General features: G+C 38.7%; 2 protein-coding genes across 9 annotated transcripts in view; both read right to left on the bottom strand.

Moving 5' to 3' along the window:
* The window catches only part of CATSPER3 (cation channel sperm associated 3), a 34,757-nt gene extending 27,176 nt beyond the window's left edge, over positions 1-7,581 (bottom strand). The window contains exons 1-3 of one of the 2 annotated variants that reach the window (XM_042250533.1): positions 7,248-7,581; positions 4,609-4,723; positions 317-470 (exon numbers count right to left, since the gene is read on the bottom strand). In XM_042250533.1, coding sequence (XP_042106467.1) covers positions 317-381 — 65 coding nt within the window. In that variant the 5' untranslated portion in view covers positions 382-470; positions 4,609-4,723; positions 7,248-7,581. Of the gene's footprint in view, positions 1-316; positions 471-2,415; positions 4,587-4,608; positions 4,724-7,247 lie in introns of those variants that run through there. The other variant, XM_042250534.2, reaches the window with a different exon arrangement.
* Positions 7,582-7,689: 108 nt separating this feature from the next.
* PCBD2 (pterin-4 alpha-carbinolamine dehydratase 2) overlaps positions 7,690-25,793 on the bottom strand; it is a 43,352-nt gene continuing 25,248 nt past the window's right edge. For 6 of the 7 annotated variants that reach the window (XM_012178520.5, XM_027970256.2, XM_027970257.3 and 3 more), the window contains 2 exons: positions 9,344-9,424; positions 7,690-7,939 (listed from right to left, as the gene is read on the bottom strand). In XM_012178520.5, coding sequence (XP_012033910.1) covers positions 7,844-7,939; positions 9,344-9,424 — 177 coding nt within the window. In that variant the 3' untranslated portion in view covers positions 7,690-7,843. Of the gene's footprint in view, positions 7,940-9,343; positions 9,476-25,793 lie in introns of all 7 variants that reach the window. The other variant, XM_042250540.1, reaches the window with a different exon arrangement.

The following is a 25,793-nucleotide window of genomic DNA, read 5'->3' as shown; positions in this document are numbered from 1 at the left end:
TGGTCACATTGCGTACCATGTGAGATCTTAGTTCCTTGACCAGGGATCAAACCCACATTCCTTGCACAGGAAGTGTGCAGTCTTAAACACTGGACAGTGAGGGAGGTCCCTCTTGTTAACTAGTTTTGATGTAAATGCTGCTACTACTGCTGCCACCATCCTCTCAGATTTTAAGGTATATTTTAATAGTCCTTAGAATTTTTCTATAGAAAATTTTTGAACAAAATGTCTTAAGAATCTTAGAATAAAAAAAAAAGAATCTTAGAATAGTTTCAGAAAGAAAACAGAAGGAAATGGACCCATTTTGTCTGCTTACCTCAAAAAGTCTGAACAAGTTGTATCTTGTTTTATAATCAGTCCACAAGACCATAAAAAAGGCATTCATTGAGATGGCGCTAATCATAATTATCTTAAAGAGATGACTCATTATGACTTTCTTCACAAATGCCTGAAACTGAGTATCTTTCCTCCTGTCAAAAAGTTGAATAAGAGGTGTGATTATCTCGCAACAGAGCTAGATCCCCAAATGATGCTCACGTTTTTAGGAACTAGGGTCTGCTTTCCCCCTTCTGTGACTATAAATCTAAACTATATCTATACTTCAGATTTGCAATGAAATACTGACTAGATGACCACTGAAATATGTATGACAATCAATGGGAGGGTCTGCCCCCACTCAGTTAACTCAGTTCATTCTCTCTAGACTTATGGGAAAAAAATGATTACCACTCCTTCTCAAACAAAGCATAATCTTCCTTTACTCATGCAACAAATTTTCAGTGAAAGCGAAAGTTGCTCAGTTGTGTCCGACTCTTTGCAACCCCATGGACTATAGAGTCCATGGAATTCTCCAGGCCAGAATACTGGAGTGGGTAGCCTTTCCCTTCTCCAGGGGATCTTCCCAACCCAGGGATTGAACCCAGGTCTCCTGCATTGCAGGTGGATTCTTTACCAGCTGAGCCACCAGGGAAGCCCAAAAATACTGGAGTGGATAGCCTATCCCTTCTCCAGGGGATTTTCCTGACCCAGGAATTGAACTGGGGTCTCCTGCATTGCAGGTGGATTCTTTACCAACTGAGCTATGGTGGCTCAAAATTTTCAGTAACTACTATTCAACTCACTCATTTATTCACTCAACAAGTTTTTACTGAATGATTACTATATGCCAGGCAATACAGTAGGCCCTTGAGATATAAGGTGAAGTAAAACTATATACAGTCAGTCTAGTAGGGAAAACTGCTTATCAAATAATCAACCATACAAGCACTTACAAATCAATGATTTAAAAAACTGACCACTCTAAGAAAAAAGGGGCAAACACATAATCAATTCATGAACGAAAAACAATGGTAATGAAGTCCCCCTCCCTAGAATGTTCAGTGGCACTACTAATCGAGGAGGTGCAAATTAAGTAAAACCATTAATTTTGCTTATGAAATTAGTGAAGACTTAAACTTGGTAATATTTAATGCTGGCAAGAGCACAAAATGATGGAACATTCTCATAAACTTCCAGGGGAATGTAAACTGACCAATTTTTCTGAAAACATTAGTTGTGTTCATATCCTCAGACCTAAGGAATCTACCCCAAGAGAATACAATTGGAAATGCAAACAGTGACTTTAGCCTAATGTGATTATCTCACCATTATTTGCTGTAATAAGAACTTGGATACAATTTAGAAGTCTAACCAAAAGAAGACAGGTTGAGTAAACTATGGCACATCCAGCTAATGGAATATTGCATAGATATCACAACATGTCTACGTATTTTTCATGATTTAAGAAAAATGCTTATGACCCACTGGATAGCAAAACATAGAAACAACACAATATAAAAATTCTCTACTTAAAATTATCTCAACTGTGCAAAGCAGGTAGAAAAAAATTCAACATGAAATATGCCAAAATGTTGCCAGTATCTGCCTATTGATGGTAAAGTTATAGGTAATTCTTTTTTCCTGTTTATATTGTGTTGTTCCAATTTTTTTCATGTAAGAAATGAACAGTTTCACACAGTAAAAAAAAATATAGAGTGTATATACTTCTATAACCTATAAAAATAAAATATATAATTTCCATTATCTGATTTGAGATCATGTCTATTACCAAAAAAAAGCCTTCAAATTATCCAACACAGTATTGAACAAAAAATGAAAAGATGGAACAAAGTAGTCATTTGGTCTACAGGTCAAATAAGAGTGTGACTGAATATCTGATTAACCAGCCAACTGTGACAGTAAAGCTCAGAAAATTGTTTGGCTGAGACTTCAACAACCTCACCAGTCAGAGAAATCAGATTATCCAGGATGAATCCCTCAGTTTGGGAAGTGGAAGAGTGCCTATGAAAAGAGGCTATGAGCCCCCAACACTGCCATCTGCATACTTGTTAAGCAAGAGAAATAAAGAATATTTACTGAAATTTCCATAATTTCTCATAGAACATATGTGACGCATTCTCGAACAGTGAGTCAGAAAGGACTCTTGCGTGGTCCTGGTGATAAAAGTGCTGAGACATTTTCCAAATTTTCAATCTTTATTCCTTGCTTTAACCATCCAACAGAAAATCTCTGCTTAGGAATCTCCTCGCATCTATATTCCACAAGGCCACGGAGAAGGGTCCACAGAGGGAATCCTTGCTTTATGAGGTCACTCTTCACAGCCCAGTATGTTACCAGCCAGCAGGCCCCTGTAGGGAAGAACTCCCCACTGTTTTAACCACAGATCCTCTCTTCCCAAGGAGACCAAGCACCTCTGCTCAGCAGAAGAGTCATGAGTGAATGAGTGAGTGAAACTCGCTCAGTCGTGTCTGATTCTTTGTGACCTCATGGACTGCAGCCCACCAGGCTCTCCCGTCCATGGGATTCTCCAGGCAAGAATACTGGAGCAGGCTGCCATTCCCTTCTCCAGGGAATAGAGTCAAGAGCACCCTGCAATTGGGAAGCTCTGGGATAAAACTAGAAGACAGCAGAAACAGGCCAGACAAGAGCCTTCCTTCTTCAGGAAGTACCCTCATCTGCCCTTAATAATGTGTTAGAATAGGTCAAGGGTCATAGAAGAGGGGAAAGCAAAACCCTCTGGGCTTCTAAGAGCAAGAGTGCACAGCCAGGGCACAGCACTGGAGACACCAGGAAAGACACAAGGAAAGATTCTGATGGGTTTGGGGCTAGAACACAAGAGACAGGAGGTACAGAGGTTATCCATGCCCCACACGGGCTAACTGGGGACCCAGAATGTACACATATGAACCACCTAAAGAGTGTAAGAGACGAGTCTTAGGGTAGAAATGTTTTAGGTTCAAGAGCAACAGGCACTATTCCTCTGTTCAATTCTTGGGATGAATATATTCTTATTCTCCTACTCCTAGCTCCTTTGACTTCCAAGGCAAATCAATATGTAGGCTTCTGGGTAGTCCTGTGTTGAATTAAATGGTTAGTTAGCCAAATTGGTCAAATTCCTGGAAACTTTTATTTCTTGGACCATAATAGGAGGTAAACACCTCACCACCTCCAACATCCTAAGTATTCTGGAACAAGTGTTTTCAACTATTTCTCGTAGAAAAATACTCTTGCAGGCAAGCAGAATACTGGACTGGGAAATAACATCTTATCTACTCAGTCTCTCCACTTAAAATCAGCAACAGCAAAGCTTTAAGCAACACTGATTTATGTTCTCAGGATTCACACTTTGGCCTCACCTTCTTATTCTACATTCTCTTCCTCAGGAGTCAAGTTTCTCTGATGCCTCCTACTGCCTCCTTTGATCATATGCCCCCAAGACCTTCCGGGCTTCTGCCTACACCCACAGTGGTCTCCTGGAAGAGCTGCTCCATCAGTTCTCCGTCTGTTTCCACGTGCCTCAATACATCAGTGTGTCTAATTCTGTCCAGGCATACAGGAGGCCCTCGGTAATGTATGCTATGTGAATGCATGAGTGTCCTCAGGGAGTCTTATGCTCACTCAAGTAGCTGAGCATAGAGGAATTTTATTTTCAGGAACCCTGAGAATATACTCCTATGTGTCCCCTCTTTAAGCACCAAAGCACACTTTAGGGAGAAATGAAGAGGAGACTAAGAATGTAAAAGATTCTTGGGACTTGCCTGGTGGTCCAGTGGTTAAGAATCCATCTTGCAATACAGGGAATGTGAGTTTGATCCTTGGTCGGGGAACTAAGATCCCACGTCATGGGGGAGCTAGGCCTGCTGGCTGCAGCTACTGAGCGGACACTACTAGAGATTCTATGTGCCACAATGAAAGAGCCCGTGTGACCCAACAACATGACACTGCCCCCCCCAAATAATATTTTTTTAAAAAGAATATAAAAAATTCTTCCATGATGCTTAGAGGGGTAAGGAAAGATGGCAGGCTGGGAGCATTCAAGAAGAGACCAGTAGATCTTGGTATATGACATCAGTGCAGCCAGCAATGTGGTTTCTGGAGTCACTGATGATGAAGACTGGTCTGGGACTGGAACTCCAGCTGATGAGTGGAGCCAAAGGTGACCCGCTTCTCTAGGCCTACTGAAATCACCTTCATGGATAGGCGGGCAGGATAAATATCTTGGGATGAGAAGCTAAAGGGCCATCTGTTCTGCCGTTAGCAGCAACTCACCCTCTGCCTGACTTGCGCAGCACCACCTCAGCTGCACACAGCCAGGGACGGTCAGAAGGCACAGCAGCTTGTTGACTCAAAGTCTTCTAGCCAAGTCATTCCTAATTCCACGTAACTGGAATTGAAGCACAAAACTCACATATTATATCCAAACCCTATTACAGTTTCTGCTGTTTTACAGGAAACTTTACAAAACTGAAAGTTAGAGAGTCCAACTAGCATATTTTTGAACACTGGATTAGAAATTATACAGACTGCTCCACATTAGTAGTCCAGTACTTCAGTACACTGATGGAAGTTAGGAATGTGTCCATATACAACATACATGCTACTGCTTTTTTGGCTCAAGCAAAAACATAAAAGAATCATGCTTATCCTATTTATCTAAAGATTTCCTAAATCCTATCAATATCAGTAATCACAATTTTCAAAACTTTCACTAACTTCATTTTAGAAAAGAATACTGTCAAACGTCCCAGCCCTGATTTATTATCTATGGAAGTCACACAAAGGGTCATAGGTCATGTCTACTTAACCCCCACCCCCACCCTTTACTCCAGTGATCATTTAAAAAAAAAAAAATGAGGGAAACCAAAGCTTGACATATCAGAGAAACCACTGTTATCACAAAGATTTGGAACAGAAAACTTGGGGGCCTCCAACTTTGACAATGTCTCCTTTAAGTTAAAATGTCAGTACTTTGAGAAAATCTGGGGATTTGTTCTGTTGAAATTTACCCCAGGGAGTATTCTCATAGACTTGTGATATGAGATCTTTGATTCTCTAAAGTTCATGAGTTCCAGCAGATGTGACATCCCTTAACATGGACCCGATGTCAAACCCTCACGTAGATGCCAATTACTAGCTACATTCTCAGGTCCTGACCATAGCGGTTATTAGCTATACCTGCCCTCTCCACTGGAAAAGGCGATGGCACCCCACTCCCGTACTCTTGCCTGGAAAATCCCATGGATGGAGGAGCCTGGTAGGCTGTGGTCCATGGGGTTGCTAAGAGTCAGACACGACTGAGTGACTTCACTTTCACTTTTCACTTTCATGCATTGGAGAAGGAAATGGCAACCCACTCCAGTGTTCTTGCCTGGAGAATCCCAGGGGTGGGGGAGCCTGGTGGGCTGCCGTCTATGGGGTCACACAGAGTCAGACACGACTGCAGTGACTTAGTAGCTTAGCAGCAGCTCTCTCCACTGTGCCATATGCACTGTATAGGTTAATAGTTTAGCCTCTCAGACTTACATTCAAAATATGGTGAAAGGTTTCCATTCAAGGAATGGTGAAACAAGTGAAGTGACACCACAAAGGAGCAAAGAAACAAATCCAGAAGGTTGAATATTCTACAGGACCCAGGTTTCACAGTAGGTCAATGACACAGAAAGAGGGAACTAAGGGCAGGGGGCTTCCTAGCTCTAGACTGAAAGCTTAAAGAGACTCAACAACCAGATGTGATAGGCAGACATCATGTAGATCTTGATCAGGACAAAATTACTGTCCAAAGACATTCTTGACCTTCAAGACAATTTGATTTTGCCCAGCTATTAGGGGATACTAAGAAATTACGGTTAATTTTTTCAGGTGTGACAAGTGCAATTTGGTTTTTATTTTTAAAATGACCATATTTTCTAGGGATGTTTACTAGAGGATGTAGAGATAAAATGACATGCTATCTGGGATTTGCTTTTAAATACTTAGGCAAAGAAAAAAGAAATGGGAGACTATATGAAGTAACTGGCAAGATCTTGGTAATTGTTAAATCAGGGTGATCAGTACATAAGGTTTGAATGGACTATTTATTTTAAAATACATTTAAAGTTTTTCATGTATAAAAATTTATGTAAAGAAATTTGACGCACTGATCTAGAAATCTTTGGTAATGTACAAGAGCTCCCAAATCTACAGTGCCGGGAATAGTTTATAAAAACATGAGACTTTGCCTTTTACTCTTAAAATTTTCAAATAAGCACAAGATCCAGGCTCTGGATCTCCCAGCAGCCACAGAGCCTGAGTGGCTCTTCCACTTCCACGCCCCTCGCCCATGTACACTCCATACCTACAGAGCAAAATGAACATACCTGCCTCTCCTAGGCCAACAGAATCAGCCAAAAATTGACTTCAGAGAGCTCAGCCTCTTTGTCATGTTCCCAAATGGCTTCTCAGACTAGGGGTGAGGGCTGTCGGGGGTCAGGGGTGAAGCTTTGCTTGTAACATAAAGTGATTTTTTTCTGGCCTCTGATGTGAGGCAGAGTATAAAGATGATCCTTGTTAAATCCTACTACTATAAGGCATGTTCCTTGGATGGATATGTACACACTCTTTTAATCTACATTTTAATCTCATCAATAACTACATTCCTGAGTTCCTTCAAAGAATAGTTACCGCAATTTTTAAGCAATCGCTTACTTTATATTCCATTTTACTCCCATCAGTGACACATGGAATAAATAGAGCTTGAAACTGGATAATACCCCAGTAGCTTCAAGCTCAGTGGCTACAGACTCTCAGGTCAGGGGTCACAACACGCAAATGATGGGAAAAAAATGACCCTTGGTTCCTCTTCCCTTAGTATGTCAGCTAATGACGTGGCAAGCTGGTCACTATGACAGTGAATCCTTTTATTGCCTCACCTTGCTGGAAGCTATGAACAAGACACTTGTCTTCTTTCTCCCTGTCTGAAAAGGAAGGATAAAACACAGACAGCTCAACCAATTTATGTAATCTCTATAACTTAATTAACTACTTACGAAGCAACAACAGGTAAACTCCTAATCAACTTTAGTGTCATGCGAATCCTCACATACAGTTAAACCCTTTACCTACCGAGTTCATCGTTCTTTTTCTACCTTACCACTGCTTTCCAATACAATGCATTTGAAAAGTCACCATAATCACTTGAATTTCTGGGATATAAAATGCTCACCCATATGAGAATCCTCCAGATATGAGAATGCTCCTGCATATCCATTTCTAATCTCTAAGAATGCTATTTGTCTTTTTAAATATTAATAGAATTACCTGGGTTGATTTACCTTATATATGTGATTAGATATAATGAAAAATACCTCAGCCTCAAGTTTAAATCATTTTTATTTAAGCACTGATTTTACAAAATGCGATAGTTCAAAAGGTGAACTAAATTTATAACTTAATTTATTCATGTAAATTGCCTTCAATGTCCATTGCAGCCAGATGTGTACGTAAGATTCTACATGCATTTTAGGAGTCACACAGAAGCAGCTGCTTTTTCAATGAACTTGGCCAGTTTCACATCTCTTTTGGTCACTCCGCCAGAGTCATGCGATGTGAGTGTTATCTGGACCTAAGAAAAAGAGAAACAGTTTTTAAAACCCTGAGCTGCAATTCATGGTACTCTCCTTTGATGGTTCAGAAATCAATCTATTACTCAATATTTATCTTTGAGAATTGGGGAGATTAAATGATTTAGAAAATACTACATTATGAATAAGCAATGCATTTCCAAAACCCAGTAAACTCCAGGCTGAGCTCAGCAGCCACCCAGGGATAAAAAGGTTCTCTCATAAGAAGGGCAAATGAGCTGCCAGAATCTTAAATCTTGACTCTTGGGAGAAAAAAAAGAGAGAGAGAGGGAGATTGAAGTTCCATTTTAACTCCCATTACTTTAATTACACTCTTTTCAGGCCACTGAGAAAAACTAAGCTATCAAATGTAATACCTTAGCAACCATGTTTAAAAAAGTCCATTTCCAAATTAGAAAAGTTGGGGAGGGCAGTGGAGGAACAGACTGTTGCCTCTTGACAAACCAATTAATAAGCAAAAGCAAAATTATGGGTAAAGAGAGGCAACTAGGAAATAAAAGCTTATGCTGGTACCTGCATCCTCTGTATTATTGCAATAAATCACAAAAATATGAAATTTTATGTTTTCAAAGAGGACTTTCAAGAGACAATAGAACCTCACAGAAAGTAGATAAGAAAATTCCACATGGCATGACCATGAAGGTAAGGACACTTTGTGGGGTTTTTTTTGTTTGTTTGTTTGTTTTTTGGTAAGGACACTTTGGGGGCAAGCCTGATTCTTCTCACTGTGCCCCCTGCTGTTAAGAAGGTCAGTTCCCATTGAGAATAGAGAATTTACTTGAACAAATTGATTTCAATGAGATTTAAAAAACCCATATCTTTCTGATTTGCTACCATTTCTTTCAATAATTTATCTTAAGAGGGTTTAAAAAATGTTATCTACATGACTGATATTCAAGCTTAATTCAGGAGTCTAATTTGGCCTGTTTTTCATAGTTTCAGGGCTTTCCTGGTGGCTCAGAGGTTAAAGTGTCTGCCTGCAATGCAGGAGACCTGGGTTCGATCCCTGGGTCAGGAAGATCCCCTGGAGAAGGAAATGGCAACCCACTCCAGTATTCTTGCCTGGAGAATCCCATGGACAGAGGAGCCTGGTGGGCTACAGTCCACGGGGTCACAAAGAGTCGGACATGACTGAGCAACTTCACTTTCACTTTCATAGTTTCAGCAGGAGACAAGCATGAAAATAAGGAACTTAATCATTGTTATTTTGAGTAGATCTGAATTTGTTACTAAGTTGCAATAAAACACAGGGATTCTGAGAGAAAGAATAAGAAAGTATTTTCCTAAGCACAATGACACTTAGCTGCACAGGATGACAAGCGAGGAAGAAAGAAGTTTCTTAACTCCAAAATTAAAGTGATCCCAAAATAAGGCAATTCAGTTACCTTGTTGTACACATTGAACCATTCCGGGTGATGATTCATCTTCTCTGCTTGTAGGGCAACTCGGGACATAAAGCCAAAGGCCTGCATAAGACGAAGTCAAAAGTGATGACTGACACTGCCCGTGCCCTGGACCTGAGAGGGACCCCAGAGCGACCCGATAAAGGCATGGTTAGGAAAGCCTGGAGAATCAATAATAAAAGGGAGTGCTCTCCACAGAGGTGGGATAGCAGTGTAGCAGGACTGTGACCTGCTGCTGTATGGTGAAAACCACTCAGGCTCAAATAAACAAACCGGGAAATTGGTCTCACCCAGTGACCTGTCTGGACTGTTTAATTGTCCTCGGGATGAGACTATAAAACAGGGAATAATTTCCCTTCAACTCAGTGTCCTGGCTCTCAAATGGGGCCAGTGTACCTGGCCCCAAATCTTAGCAGTCTCTTTTCCTGCAGCACTGCTCCTTTTGTTTTTAGTGACTGAGTTGCTAAGGTATTGACCACAAAGACTATGGGAAAATGTGAGTGTGTGTCCTAAGCAAAAGCTCTGGTAGAAGTGAACCACCATCCCACCCCCCAGGCAGGACAGAAGGGGATGAGAGACTATTTTCACTGACACCCAGAGTGGAACAGAAAAGAAGGGCTTGGGATCTTCTCGCTACTGCCTAGCACTGCCATTTCAAAGAGAAAACACTCCGCTTGGGGCTGCAGAGTCAGCCACAGGCCTGAGTGGGGACCTGACTTCATACCACTGGGAAAGTGCAAACCTAATTTTGTTAAGCAGAAGGCAAACTTGTCCTGAGAGGAAAGAAAAACATTTTCTTTTTTGCTTGCTTTGCTTGCTTTCAAATTTTTATGAGGGTAATTGCAAACAATAGAAGAATTTGTCTCTTTCGTGTCCAGAAGGCAGAAATACTTGGTAAGACTCTAAGGTAATGGCACATTAATTATAAAGTTACAGTGGAATTCACAGGGCAGTACCCATTACAGCCATATAAGTATTTAACTTCTTTGCCCCTGCCAGAAAAACCAATCTGATGTTAGCTGGGCTATGGTTTTGAATCACTAAAGGACATAGGAGCACATTTCCAAGTTAACAGAAATATGGAAGATGTCATTTCAAACAGTTCTGTCACTCATGACGGTTCTTATCTCACAACAGACTTCATTCAGGATGAAGATTTCCATTTTGACACTAAATGCCTGAAGGTTTTCCCTACTAAGAAAAGGAAGGAAGTTCAAGAAAAATCCACTTAACCATGCATGGACTTATCAGTGGGCAAACAATATTCACTCTCCCACCCCTTCTTATTTCAATCTGATTCTCCATATTATGTGAGGGGGAAGGGGCAAGTCGAATGAGAAAGTTTGTTTTAACTATTAAAACAGAGTAAACCTGTACTAAATTATTATGAGAATTTTTACTCTGCTTGCTTCTAATGCCTTATTCTCATTTAGCTTTAGAAGATTTACAATCATATCACCACCCCCGAGAGACAGTAATACAGACATTAGGGACATGGATTTTTGAGCCAGGGAGCCAGGGATTCAAATCCCAATTCTATTACTCAACTGTCATGTGATTTAACCCTGAGACTCAATTTTCTTCAGTAAAATGGGAATAATAATAAAAAGCTCACATACTTATTTTAGTTTTTAAAAAAGAGATGGGGATATAAAGCACTCAGCACAGCACCTGGCACAGAGTGAAAGATTACTAATGGACTCAATGCTACTACTACAGCTTCTGGCCAAACTGCATACCACAAACCTTACAAGACATAACGAAAAGTGAAAAGCCCTCCTACGGTCTTGAGAATCTAAGATTCTAGTTGCTGTCTCTAGGAAGAATGGCCCTCTCATTTTCCCATGGGCCTTAAGCAGAAACGGACACACATATATCAGATGAATAATACACTGTGGGATAACATTCTGAGGCACACTGACTGGGGAAAACAAGTGAATAACAAGAAATCAGGTGGGCACAGTGGGTCCCTGTCCAAGTTTTTAAGCCCTATGGCCTCAATTTCTTTGAATCCAGAAAGGTCCAAAGTGATGCTTAGAATACTTTAACATTGCCCAAGAGCCAAATGGACTGAATGAGTGTCTGATCTGAACATGGTCAGAAGTGATCCTCAAATCTTTGACCAACCAGCATGCTATCAGCATAGTAGCAAAATCTATTCCATCAAAAATAGGACTTACAAGAGAACAGCCATATCATTAGAGGTACACTGATCAAAGAAAAAGCATCTACCCTATCTACATACAATGCTTAACAGAAAAAAAGCACATCCAAAGATTCTCCAAATTTGTATTTTCCTTGCTTTTACATATTTCCCTTCAACTGTCACCTAATATTTATATTCAATAAAACATCACAAAGCCTAATAAACTATTTACACAGGATTTGCTCCTAATTCTTCCTTAGGAAAAGAATATTCAATCTGCTCTGGGAGCAAAAAGATAATTCCACAATCTTTCTTCCTTATAACAGAACCAAATAATCCTCCAAATATTTATTTTTAAATCTATAAATTAAAAACATCTATATCAGTACACATTCAAATTAAAGAAAAATAATTTCTGCAAGGAAGTTAGATGAGTATGCAAGGAGAGGGAAAAAGCAAAACTTCAAAGGGGAATTCTGATTATCTGGAATATAATTAAGAAGGAATATGACTAAACAGCAAACTTGGCAAATCGTGAAAAGCATCTGTCCCTTCTTTCAAAGATTTATTTTTATAGCCCTAGCTACTTGTTACCAGGATGCCACTTGGAATCTAAAGGCCTTGAGCTAGCTAAATGCACAGGCTTTCTAAAACCATTCCATCAAAGAAAGTTGCTAACAGCCCAAGGCAGAACAGACACCAGCAACTAATAAGAAGTTTAGCGAACAGGACTGAGAAAATGGACAAATGAAGTAGAAATCAACAAAAGTCTATAAGAACTAGAAAATAGTAAGTAAGTACAGAAAATGAAGTATATTTAACTTATAGATAATTGTTGTCAATAAAAGAACAACTTAAAAAAAAAAGGGGAAGAAAGAAAGGAAAAAAACCCTGCAGATTTAATTCAAGAAAAACTTCCAGAAAGAAAAAAATTTAAATCTATAGACTAAGAATTCATCCATTTCCACACATTCTAGTAAAGTTAATGAACTATGAAGATTTAAAAAATCCTTTTGGCATCTAGTCAAAAAGATCAATTCACCTATAATGATGAAAAGAATCTTACTGACTTTAAACTCCCACATATCAACATTCAACATACAAGCCAGAGGAGCAATGCCTATAACGACTTTAGGAAACCAAAGTGTGAAGAATTTTATACCCAGCTAAACCGTTGCTTGAAATTAATGCAGAGGACATGTATTTTTTAAATGCAGTAACTCAGGGAATAATTTCCATTCACCCTTCTTAAGGAAATTTTTATTAAAGGATGAAATATATGTAACTAAGAGTTTAATGGAGAAACTATACCAAAAGTATTGGCAATGAGTAATAAATTCACTCAGCTCTAGAAATAACATTTAAAACAATTGTGGGAGTTTATACTTACAGAATAAAATATAAATGTTATAAACTATTAAAAGAGTAAAAGGACTTCCCTGGCGGTCCAGTGGTTAAGAATCTGCCTTGCAATGTAGGGGACACTGATTCAACCCCTGGTCTGGGAACTAAGACCCCACATGTCATGGAGCAACTAAGCCCACACACGCTGGAGCCCATGCACCACAACCAGAGAGAACATGCACCACAGCTAAGACCCCGCAAGCCACAGCTAAGACCCCGCATAGCCAAATAAGCAAATAAATATTTAAAAGAGCCGAAAGAAACAGAACTAGGGAAGGTAAATGAAAGTTTAAAAAATCGTTAAAAGCTGAAATATCAAATGTTAAAGATACATGTATATTTAAAGGTGTAAAACCTAAGCACTAGAGCTAAAAAACAATATGTACTAAAACTGTACAGTAAAGGGATGAGAATGGGGAAGTAACTACAATTACGAGAAAAATTTTAAAACATACAAAACGATTTTTGAACAAAGTTGATACAAATAAACTTTAAAACATAAACAAGATAGTTCTCTGAGAGATAAAAATGATCAAAAGTGACTTTAGAAGAGAAAAAAATTAAATAGTTAAAAAACTGTAAAAGAGAAATGTGTTTAAGAGTGACACGCGAAAGTAACACTTCCCAATCGTTTCACAGAGGAATTCTACCAACCCTATATGGAACAGTTAGCTCTAATACTGATTAAACTATTTCAGAGCGAAGAAAAGAAGGGTATTTCCAAATTACTTCCTTAAACTATAACAACATTGTCTCCAAATTCTCACATAGATAGTATATAATAATGAAACTATAGATTTCATATTAATTGAAATCCTAATAAATAAACCTTTGAGTATACTGGAACAAAACACCATGAGCAAACAGGATTTTTTCCAAGAATGCAAGGATAGTTCAATATTGGGGACTTGTTAATATAATTTACCATACTAATAAATCAAGAGAAAAATTATATATGACTTCTATAAATTCTAAAAAGCTATTTGATACATTCAATACTTTTTATGCATGAAAACTCTTAATGAAACAAAAACATATGGGCTCCTCGTTAAATGAGAGAATATATTCTCAGTTCAAAAGGCAACATCTTTCTTAACAGGGAAACACTGGAAGAATTCCCATTGAAGTAGAAAATAAACAAGCTCCCACCCCCACAAAAGTCAATAGTCTTTTTATAAAAACAATGAATTAGAAAATATACTGTAAGAAAAGTTCCCACCTAAAATGGCACCAAAAATTATCTAGGAGTAAAGCTTAACAAGAAATGTATAAATTCTACATGCAGAAAACTTTTAAACCACTACTTAAAAAAAGATTACTACATTAAACCTTTTTCTGTATGACAATAAAAATCAACAAACAAATTAAAAGACAAACAACAAACTTTATTTGCAGTACACATTTCCTCAGCATGTAAAGAGATCTGATGAATAAGAAAAAGACCAAACATGCAATTTTTTTTTAATGGGTAAGGACATAATAGCTAACAGAAAAGAAATCAAATAGTTTTTAAACATAAAAATTGCCTAATCTCATATATGGAAACACAAATTAAAACTAAGTTATTTGTCAATTTTATCTCAACAAGTCAGGGTTTGGGGAACTAAGTTAAATCTATTGTTTGGCAAAGATCAAAAACTTTGATAATATTCTGCTAGTGAAGGTACAGAAGAAAAGGCACTTCCATATATTTTTGGTGAAAATAATATAATAATCACTATGGAAGAGAACATGACAAGATCAAAATTAAAAATGCCTATGCCCTTAGGAAAATATGATTACGCCTTTCAGCCAAGCAATTCTACTTCTAGGAATTTTTCCTGCAGACATACCCATACACAAATTACAAGAACGGTCACTGCAGCACAGCCTTTAACAGTGACAGGCTTGAAGGAGCCAAATGTCCATCAATAAAGAACTGATTAAACTATATTTTATGGTATATTTATTCACTGGAATACTATGTGGCCATTAAGAAGGAGAAAACTATTTATCCTCTGACTAGAAATACCTCCAAGATATATTACTAAATAAGAAAAAAATGGATAGCAAGAGTCTGTAAGTTGCATAAAAAGCAAAGAAAAGAAACCACGTGAATTAATATCTCTGGAATGATACACATAAGGATCTGGTAACAGTGAGTGATGGGAGTTGGGGAGAGGGAGAATTGGATGGTTAAGAATCAGAAAGAGGAAGAGGCTTACTATACTCTTTGGTACCTTTTAATTTTTGAACCAATATATACATGACCTATTTTTAAAGCTGGCTAGGGAAAAAATGAGGAAACCATGCAAATGAAGGTCTCACTGTGAAGGGAACTGGGATCCTGCAATGTATGTAACCTGGTTCATATTAAAATATTTTGGCTCACATTAACTTCTTAACATATGCCTACCTGTTTAGGTGGGTTTTTAGTGCCAATTTACAGCATAGTTTGTCTATGAGCCATATTCTGTTGAGCCACGGCCATTTCAAACAAACATATGTCCAACAAATAGCATATAATGGCTGATAATGGTTTCAGCCTTTCCTCTATTGCAAATTACAAACATTTTATGAACAAGTCCATGAATGCATGATGAAGTATGACTTTTTAAGTCACTCTGCCATTTTAAGGAATGTAAGCATTACAATCACAGTAAATCGGGCCAATGAAGTTTGTCATTTGGAAATCTCCAAACCATCAGCAATTAAAAGATTTTTCCATGAACCCCCAAATCAAGTATTCTTTGAGAACCTTAATTTTTCTTAAATGTCCTTTTGTTTCAGTTTACTCACGAAAATATGAAAGACTGTCAGATGCACAAAACTGAAACAGAACCCTGTACTGATCTGTGAAATGTTTACCAGCACCCTGAATTTAGAACACAGCTTCAGTCCAGATAACATGTATGATTTATTAAAATTCTAAGACTTAACTTCTAGCACATATTTACAATATGAATCTGTCATTACTCAGAGCAATTCTCTTTGATATGTTCTTTAAGTCAGCTGCCTTTTATATTTTGATTATAGACTATTTTAATTACACACTAAAAAAGAACACATCTCCCACTAAGAAAATGAGCACCAGCAACTCCAAAGTAATTTCCCCAGTACAATCTCCATTAAGCCTCTAAATACTTCCTTTACTAATTCAATGAATTAGAACTCTATTGTTTATGAATCACCTTCATGTTTGTAGGCCTATAACCCCCCCTTTTTTTTTATAAAATACAATTGCTATGGAAGGAAATGATATTTATGTCTGATTAGAAATGAAAACACTATTACATAAATCAGTTCGGGCATTTCTTCACGTCTTGAAACATGATCGGCAATTTAGTCTAATTGGTGATCAAGGAAACTATCTTGTGATCAATTAAAGTAATTACCAGATTCCGGCAACACAACCTACCTTAATTTCAGCTAGAGTCTGCACTTCTTCAACTTTAATTAAAAATAATGAAAATTATTAAGCAAAATGCAGAGCAAGATCATTGCCAAGCACGCACATGTCACAGGACAGGACCTTCTCTTGGTGTTGATGACTGATCAATCACATAAACATTGCTTGGAAAGGCATTCTTTGCCCTAGAATATGACTTCATGTCTCATAATGACTTTCTCTGAAAACCACGGGCAACTATTGTAGTTGCTGCAAAGAGAACATCAGATCTTAATCTGCAGGCAACAGAAGAATATTCTCAATTAACAACACAAGAAATGTGCAGAGCAGATCCAACCAAAGATGTATTTGATCATGTTTTTTTTCTCCAAACTGTCACTGGTATGTTGACACAGTGGTCAACTGCAGAGACTTCAGGGTCAGAGACCTAGGTTCAAGTCTAGCTCTTTTGTTCACTAGTTATTTGACCTCAGAGAAATTACTTAACATGTGAAATGAGCCTTAGTTTCCCCATATGTAAAAAGGCAATAACTCATGTGGCACACTTTACAGTAAGACGGGCATTCTACTAGGTGCTCAGTTAATGCTACTATTAATTATCATCACCACCAACACTTCAACATTATAGTGCCTACACTCTGGAAGGGAAGAATTTCTTTTAAAACTCAGTACAAGAACAACAGAAAGACCAAAGAAATTCACCTTTGCAAGGCTGAGAAAACCAGCAACATATTTAAAACTGTTTCTCTATGTGGGTACCCTCAAAAGAAGATTTCCAGTGGAACTGACAATCTGTCAGTAAGCATCTTAGCCAAGCAGGTGACTCACATCTCCCTGAGAAGCCAAACGAAAGGCCTTACCTGAGGACCATGCCCTAGGCAGTCCAGCATGTGTGTGTCTGGGGCAGACAACCCCCACCAACACAGGGCCTCTAGTCTACTTGTCTTTTACATGAGCCACTGCAGAGCCCAATATTTCCAATAACCCAGGCCAAGAGTATCCAACTCCAAAATTAAACTGGCTTCCCCAGGCTCTTAAGACAACGTCCACGAGCTACTGAATGAGCAGACGCTCTGCTGTGCCCTAGCCTGAATTAGTGCCCTTGGCTGAATCAGTGCCCTTTCAGCTGTTGGCAATAAGTACACCACCTGTGAGATAGCACATACTTCTAAATACTACCTTCGAAAGCTGTACTCACAGAACCATAATATTTTTAGAGCCTTAAAAATAAGTTCCTCAGTCACCTTTTTTTTTTGCAATAATCATAATATCTTAAACAGCCATTTGGAAAAAATAGGCAGCTTTTAGCTAATTACACAGTACTACCTTCAATACATACTGTTAAATGAAAACACAAGGTGCAAAACAGTTTTCTTTGCAGAATTAGGATTTATAATTACATTAGTAAACACCTCCTGAATTCCCAGGCTAGGGAGATGACTGTTTGACAGAGGTCCACTAGCATGAATCCACTCTTCTCAAGGCAGCGGAGACAAGCAACATAAACACCTGTACACACAATTTTATCCAAGAGCCCTCCATTTCTGTTCTATTTTCAGTGAACGTTCTCTAACTACAGTAGTTAGGCCTCACACAGCTCTCTGTGCCAGAAAGACATTCTGACCAAGACGATCACTCACTGAGAATACCTTTTCCCTGAAAAGACACCATTCATTTCCGAATTCCTCTGCACGTATATTTAAATTATATGTCCCCATGTCATCAGTAGCTACTACTGGGCAGACGAACAGCTCAGTCTGATTAGTCCCCTCTAGAATTTCTTACAATCCGTTAGTTTTGCTCTCCTGGAATCAGCACTTTTCACCAGTTTTCTATCCATCCTTTCCCCCTAAAGCAGACAGAAACAACGGTAAAAGTCATTTACACTAAGTTCACCAACGTCAAAATAACTTCTGATGCCTTGCTGTTCACTGCTGCTATTCATTATTGCCAATCAGTTGCCTCAGAAAAGTTCTTTTGGAGGTTTTCTTCCCTAATCTGCTGATAATCCATATTTGTTGGCTTTCAGGAGTCTTACAAAGGGCGAGTATGGCAAGAACTACCAAAGTTTTTTGTTTTGTTTTAGCAACCCTTTAAGAATTACAATTTACACTCCTTTATACTGTGATCATCATAAAATTTATAAAAATTCAAATTTATATAGAAAAAATATCCCTAGGCTTCAATGTCGTGCATCCAAACCATATATGGGGATTATCTGGCCAAATACATTTTTTAATGGAATAATATGCAAAATAGCAGTTTATTCCCTATGTTTTCTTCTTTATAATCAACTGTTTCCTCTTAATAGATGCAACTAGTATTTACACGATATAATTCCAGTTTATATCTGATGGGAAACTGCCTTGCCTTATTTTTTATATATATGCACTTAATTTTAAAAGGAGAAAAGGCAAAAAGGTTTCTTTCTGCCCAAACTGGATGTGTTAAATTAATCTGAAAGTCAAGATCCAGTAACAATAACCAAAAGGGTAGAGGAAGAAAATAAGGGCTCAGGGCAAAAAGAACACCGATCCCCCACCATCTGGGGGTGGGGGCACTCAAAAAGTGTTTTAAAGAAACAAAGTAGTATCTAATTTGGCTTAATGGTACAGTAAATACATTTTCTACAAGAAGTATACATTTTGTAAAACAGTCTCATTCCACTTCACATCATAAAATATCCGATGGTATAAAAAGGTCTGTACAGCATCAGTGAATTCATACTTATCCTTTCTTTCACTATTTTTAAACAGAATCAAGTCTCCTTGTGAGAGTTTTTAAGTACAGTTTCAGCAACACTTGCCAATATTTTCTGTAGGAAAAATATATCACCCAACTATTCAAGCCCCATCAGACATCCTGATCATTCCACAGAGGACATCCAGTGATAGACGGCTGCAATGAATCACTGGGAGAAAACAGTCTGCCAGACCCACATCTCAGAAAACGATGCCAATCCTGAAGAAGCCCGGTGCAGATAGAGACCATTCCATAAGTCGTCTGTATTTATTTGTTTCAAAGTGCACACACAGGTTATGAACTTGGAAAGGTCCATGAACTTGTCAGTCTTCAGACACTGAGCTGAAGCAAACCACAAGTATATTCCGAGTTTATTATCCTCAATCTGTTATGATGAGGCTTAAGGAGAGCTCTATTCCTACCCTTACTGATGAAACTAGGGACTTTTTTGGTTTTATGTTCTAAACAGTATTACTAAAGAATTAAAAGAAAAATATCAAGGTCTAAGGTACAAGAGTAGAAAAAACTTAGCACTTACCCTATTTTTGCTATCAAAAGATCACAAGGTCTGTTGGGGAGCCGGGCATCAGCGGGCGGATGGGAGGGGGCAGGTGTCATCATATTCCAAAAAGTTCTAACCCCAGCCCTGTCTCATTCTATGGCCTTGAGCAAATCCTGAATCTGTCTCACCTCTCCCCATCTCGGAAAACCAGAGGCTCTACTACTTCTTAAGCTCACTCTAAGTGTAAGGAGGTCTGATAAGAACACGTAGAAAATGTGCTACTGTGGGACACTGAAAAAGCTCCAATTTGCTTAAATCCCACACCAAGTAATTTCATGCCTTTTTTTTAGTCTAGAAAATTTGTTCTGTGTAGCCAAATAAATTTAGATGCATCCTAAATACAAATGAAAAATCGTCTCTGTGTTTAAAATTCATAATAAGGCAACTAACTCAGAAAACCAGTAATGAAGAGAAGAATTATTTAAAAGAATAAATGCTTACTTAAATCAACTCTTTTTGTAATATTCTTACATAAATTATCTTAACTTTAGTTGTTGATCAAGTACAGTTTTAGGGTTTAGGTTGTTTTTTTGCCTTTTTTTTTTTTTTTTACTAATTCACAAAGTCCTGAAAGGAGAAAAAAAAAAAAAGGTTTGTTTTCCTGGACGTATGTAAACGGGAAAGTTTTTCTCCACCTTAGAGCAGGCTCCCATACAGTTCCACCCCAGAGCAGTTGCCTTCTCTGTGTAGGTGAAGGCTGACGGGCAGACAGCACACAGCAAAGCTTCATCTCTGCACCAAGACCTGCACTCACGATCCCACTCACAATCGCATCAGAGGAAAGGACCACGAAGTGGCTTTAAGACAAGCACAAAGAAAGCATACGGATCCTGACAGAGTGAGAGCACTTTGCCATTTGATGCAACTGCTAAAGAGAATTTCTTCCCTTTTGTTTTTAAAAGTTTATTATTTCATACCTTATGCAAATCATACTTTATATATTAGGCAATAATATTTCAGAAATACTCAAGTCAAATTAAAGGCTTCAATAGCCTTGCCAAAAAGCACTGTGATTTTCCTATAAAAAAATTATTCCAATTTGTTGATCTTACATAGGATGAAACATACTGTAACAATCTTCATAATTTATGTCCTGTTGGGACACAATGATTTAAAGTAACATAATACAGAGCCGCATCATGGCTAATCTAAACCACCTGACCAGATAAACACCAGCTTCCCTTCTCTCTTCAGCAAGGGCATTTCTGTTTATTGTCATATCATTTCCTCATTCTAGGAACATGCAGAATAAATGCAGCCAACCTGCATTTCAGTGGAAGGCTGAGCTGGCCTTTCCCATGTCAGGAGGTTTGTGTGCACACAGGTACCAGTACAATGTCAAGGGCTTACAAGACACAAAACAATCCAAGAATTCCACCCTCAAAATCATTTACAGCGAAGCAAATATGGATTCATCCAGTACAATGTGGACCAGGTGTGGTGTTATAAACCACAATCTTTGGGCTTTTTTTTTTTTTAATATATATAATGTCACTGAAGAGGTAATTCTTTAAAACAAGTTATGTGGCTTACTATGAGCCAACTTTTTACGAATGCTTCACAGGCACTCATGATCTGATTAACCAAAGTAAGATGCCCACATTAACCAACGTCTTTCGGGGGTGAGGAGTCTTGGTAGAGGAGAAGGACGCAGAGCCCTTACAGCACGGGCCACAGGCACTTCTAGTACACAGCTGCACGGGCAGGTTTCAAATGGCAAGCTTTCTCCAGGGTCCCAATCCCTTCACCCTCCTCCCATACGCAAACCTTACTGGGCAGAGGAAGGTTTTCAGGGGGATTTCAGGGAAGGGTTTAAATTTCAGTCATGAAAGAAAAAGTGCAGGAACACATGTGCATTCGGCAGATAACAATTCACTGAAAATATTTTAAATCAAAACAAAACGCCTGTCTGACCAAATTTTTATAAACTTGGTTAGGAAAGAAGAAAACAAACAATTGTTTAAGGGTGGTTTCCAATATTGCTTTCTGCTATTACTGAGAATTTTCAAAGCTTTCCATGCTCCATTGGAAACAGCTCTGCTTCACAAACTGTTCTGGTTGGTCCTGCCAAAGAAATGGTCTGATACACTTTATTACAAGTTGATCGATTTGCTTACCCAGGCAAATATATATAATTATCTTTGCCCATGAAGACCAGAGTAAAATAGGATTCTTCCACTGAAAGCAATGAGATTACTTAAACACAGCTGGGTAAGACAGCACTAGCAGACACTCAGCATCTGTAGCCCAACCCCAGCTCCACTACATCCCAGTTCAAGTCCACACTACATCCCAGTTCAAGTCCTTCCGTAACCGAATGTGCAGAAGCTAACCGACCTGACTAGCACCACTTTTCAGTCTCACCTACACATATCTGTAGAGGAAAGGAGACAGCAAGTAGTTACATTTCTGTCACAATCTGGAGCTTTTTGATTTGAGAAATTAAAGGGAAAATATCCTTTTGGAATATCGTTTTTCAGGCAATAGACATTTATAAAATAACGAGTTTAAACCTAACCTTTGCACATTTATAAACATGTAAGGTAGCAAGTTACAAATCTGCAGTATCATGGATGACATTCCAAGTCAGCGATCTCAACAGTGACTTTCGGTTAAAAGTGGATCTCTTCCGCCCCGAAGTACTCAGCATGTGGGCTGAGGCCCCACTTGTGCTCTATCTTGGCACCTTACGCACACCGTCCCCAGATTTCCAGAGCCACTTCACAATCAGCTCCGACTGCTCTGAAGTCTTAAGGGCTTAGGTCACCACAGATTTCACTGGCTTCATGTATGGGTGGGGTTCTTAATGACAAACAGCCTTGTCATCGGGCTTCTGTGCGAATGTCTCCAAGTCCTGTCCTTCACGCAATCCTGAACCTTAATTTTTTATTAATCTGTATACCAGAAGGTTGTCCCAGCAATTTCATTTTTAGATCTATACCTTAAGGACACTCTCACACCTGTCCACAGGGAAATAAAAGGATGCCTGTTAACAAAACTCACTGTAGTAATGAACATCAGAAAAAACAAATGTCCATCAACAGGGAAACACATCAAGTGTGGTTAACTTATTTACATTTTAAAATTGTTTTGCAGAGGAAATGAACATTTTAAAAACACATCTACTGTAACAGAAGCATACAATGAGATGGAAAGAATATCAATCCGAGAATTCAAAACCTGTGTTCTAGACCCAGACCTGGAGCAAGCTACATGCCCTGCCTAGGCTGAGATTCCCCCATCTGGATACAGGGAGATGATGTACCAATCACACAGCACAGTGCCCTCACACACAAAGTGAAGTTCAACAAAAAAGACTACTAGCTAATTATAATAGCAGCATGCGATGGAATACTACTCAGCCATAGAAAGAATTAAATAATGCCTTTTGCAGCAGTATGGACAGACCTAGAGATTATCACACCAAGTGAAGTACGAAAGAGAAAGATAAATATAGTATCACTTAAATGTGATCTCTAAAATATGACACAAGTGCTGCCATATTTAAAATAAAGTTTTTCCATGAAAAAAATAAAATGAGAACTTATCTACAGAGCAGAAAAAGAGTCACAGTCATAGAGAACAGACCTGTGCTTGCCAAGGAAGAAGAGGGTGGGGGAGGGATGGATTGGGAGTTTGGGATTATGCAAACTAAATAGATGGAAACTATTACATGGAGAATGGATAAACAACAAGGCCCTCCTGTATAGCCTAGGGAACTGCATTCACTATCCTGTGACAAACGATAAGGGAATCTTTATGGAAAAGAAAGCGTACATATGTATAACTGAGTCCCTGTGCTATACAGGAAAAACAGACACAACACTATAAACAATTACACAACCAAAAAATAGATTTTAAAATAATAATAACAGCCGCAGCACTTAATAGACACGAGAAACAGTTTATCTCTGATTACTTTCTGATGATTTCAGCATTAACCATAAATTGCTTTATCAGTTACTTGAATACATCTGAATATACTCCTTTCTGATTAAGCAGCACCCTCTGAACATAATTACTTCTCACTGTCTAGGAATCCCAGTGTATCTCAGGGGCTGAGATACCACTGATTCTCACTGTTTCAATCTGCATAAAGAAGGAAAGGGGAAAACCCAAAGGGCACTTAAAAAAACCACCACTCCAGGCCAGACATTTACACAACTCCACAAACAGACTGACCCTTCCTATTTCACAGAGAAGAGAACTGAGGCCCCAGGAGGAGGCAGGCACCTAACAAAAAGTGAGGCTGGGCCTCAGACACGAGGATGCCCAGCTCCGAGCGCTCCATGTGTATTGAGGACCAATCTCTAGTGTCAGATTATATTCCATTTCTTGCTTTTACCTAAAAACTAATGATAGCAAAACCAAGTTTCCTGTAATTTTTATTCTAAAAACTTAACTATAAGAGAAAACTAAAGCATTATAGAAGGTTTAGAAAAAGAAGAAATCACTATATTTTGTTTTCATTTTTTCCCTCATGCCCTCTTCCCCACAACTGTCATGATAGTATTCTTTTATTGTGGATCCTGAACCATCTTATAACACTGAAGCATCCTACTCATTTCCCATGTGGCTCCATGGTCTTCTTATTGTTAGAAGCTGTATAGAATGGATAATTCCAAATAGAATGGATAATTTCCTCTTATAAAACTATTTCATGTAAATGGTTCAATCAGAGACACGTATAAAAATATATCTTTCTAACCAAAGCCTTCTGAACATATTCTTTTTTTACTGAAGTAAATTTGTTTCAGTTGCACACAAAGTGATTCAGTTGTGTATATATATATGTGTGTGTGTGTCCACACATAATTCTTTTCCATTATAGGTTATCACAAGATATTGAAAAGATTCTTTGAATGCTTTACCAATACACATTGTGAAGTTTCAGAGGAGGCAAAATTGAGGAACTGTATAATTGGAGGTTTATGCAACAAATGAGAAGTCTTTTTTTTTGAACCCCTTTTCCCCCCAAAGTCCAGTGAAAACATTAGCTTGTATAACCGATTTTTCTTTAGCTGAGTATTTGTTAAAGCTACTGATTAGTTCTGGTATTCACCACCTGCAGTGTTAAAACCGTGACAACTGCACGTGTTAGAACAGACACTCCACCCACCGAACTGGAAATGTCAGGGGCACTGTCATCAAATCTTCCCACATGCAGGCAGTGTGCCCTGTGGAAGGATCAATCCCCAGAGCAGACTTCTCTGGGACCTGAGGTCTTACCCTCAAATATTTCTCCCAGCCACACACGTGACTGTGGGCACAGCACCCAACCTTCTTCTTTTTTTGGCCACACCGTATGACTTGTGAGATCTTAGTTTCCCAAAGCCCCTTGGCAGTGAGAGCACAAACCACTGGGCCACCAGGAAAATTCCCACTACCCAACTTTCACATAGCTCCCAATCTGCCCAGGAGAGGGCTCACTGAGGGGTAGAGAGAAGGCCCAGGAGTCAGGATACAAAAGAGCTCTCTCTGTTTTTGTTTTTAGTGCTTAAAAAACAGAGTACTGCTCTGAAATGATCTGCATCTTAATATTGGTAGAGTTTCATAATGAAGTTAAAGTCTCCATTACCCTCTTGGTTTGCCTAATCTCCTTCAAGTACCCAGTGAAAACCTGGGGCCATGCCTACCCTGGTGGTCTGAGTTGTATTCTTCATGGAAATCTTGAGAATTATGGCCAGTTGCAAATCCAGAGTTACAGTAAAACAAAAAAAAAATACACTGATCTGTAAATTTGGGGGGTGGGAATGAGACCAGAAATAAACTAGGGGTGGTTCTGAGAGAAATGAGCAATGGCAACAGCCATCCTCCATGAGACCAACAGGGTCAGAGTTGCTAGGACCTGAATCCCCAAGGTGCAGAAAAGCATGCCTTACAATTTTTAGCCTGAATTCATTTTCTTTACGAAAAAAAGGTGTGCTGCTTTAACTTCAAATCTTATCTGGACTCACACAGTATGTTATGGAAAAGAGCCTGAAAAGTCCTGTGATACAGAAAGACCCAGAAAGGAAAATGTACACTCCTCCTCCCTCTCAGCCTTGGATTCCTCTTGCAGGAGGAAGAGGGTGGACCGGTGACGGCAGGGCTCCTCCCACTTTGTGACTTGACAACCAGCATAAGGAGGTAAGTGCTATGTTCCCTGATGATTAACAAAACATAGAAAAGATTCTTCTCATTGCACAGA

The sequence above is a fragment of the Ovis aries genome, chromosome 5, assembly GCF_016772045.2.
Source record: "Ovis aries strain OAR_USU_Benz2616 breed Rambouillet chromosome 5, ARS-UI_Ramb_v3.0, whole genome shotgun sequence".
NCBI classification, from domain to species: domain Eukaryota; kingdom Metazoa; phylum Chordata; class Mammalia; order Artiodactyla; family Bovidae; genus Ovis; species Ovis aries.
The sequence above is the reverse complement of the archived record's forward strand: the minus strand, read 5'-3'. Positions and strand labels throughout refer to the sequence as shown.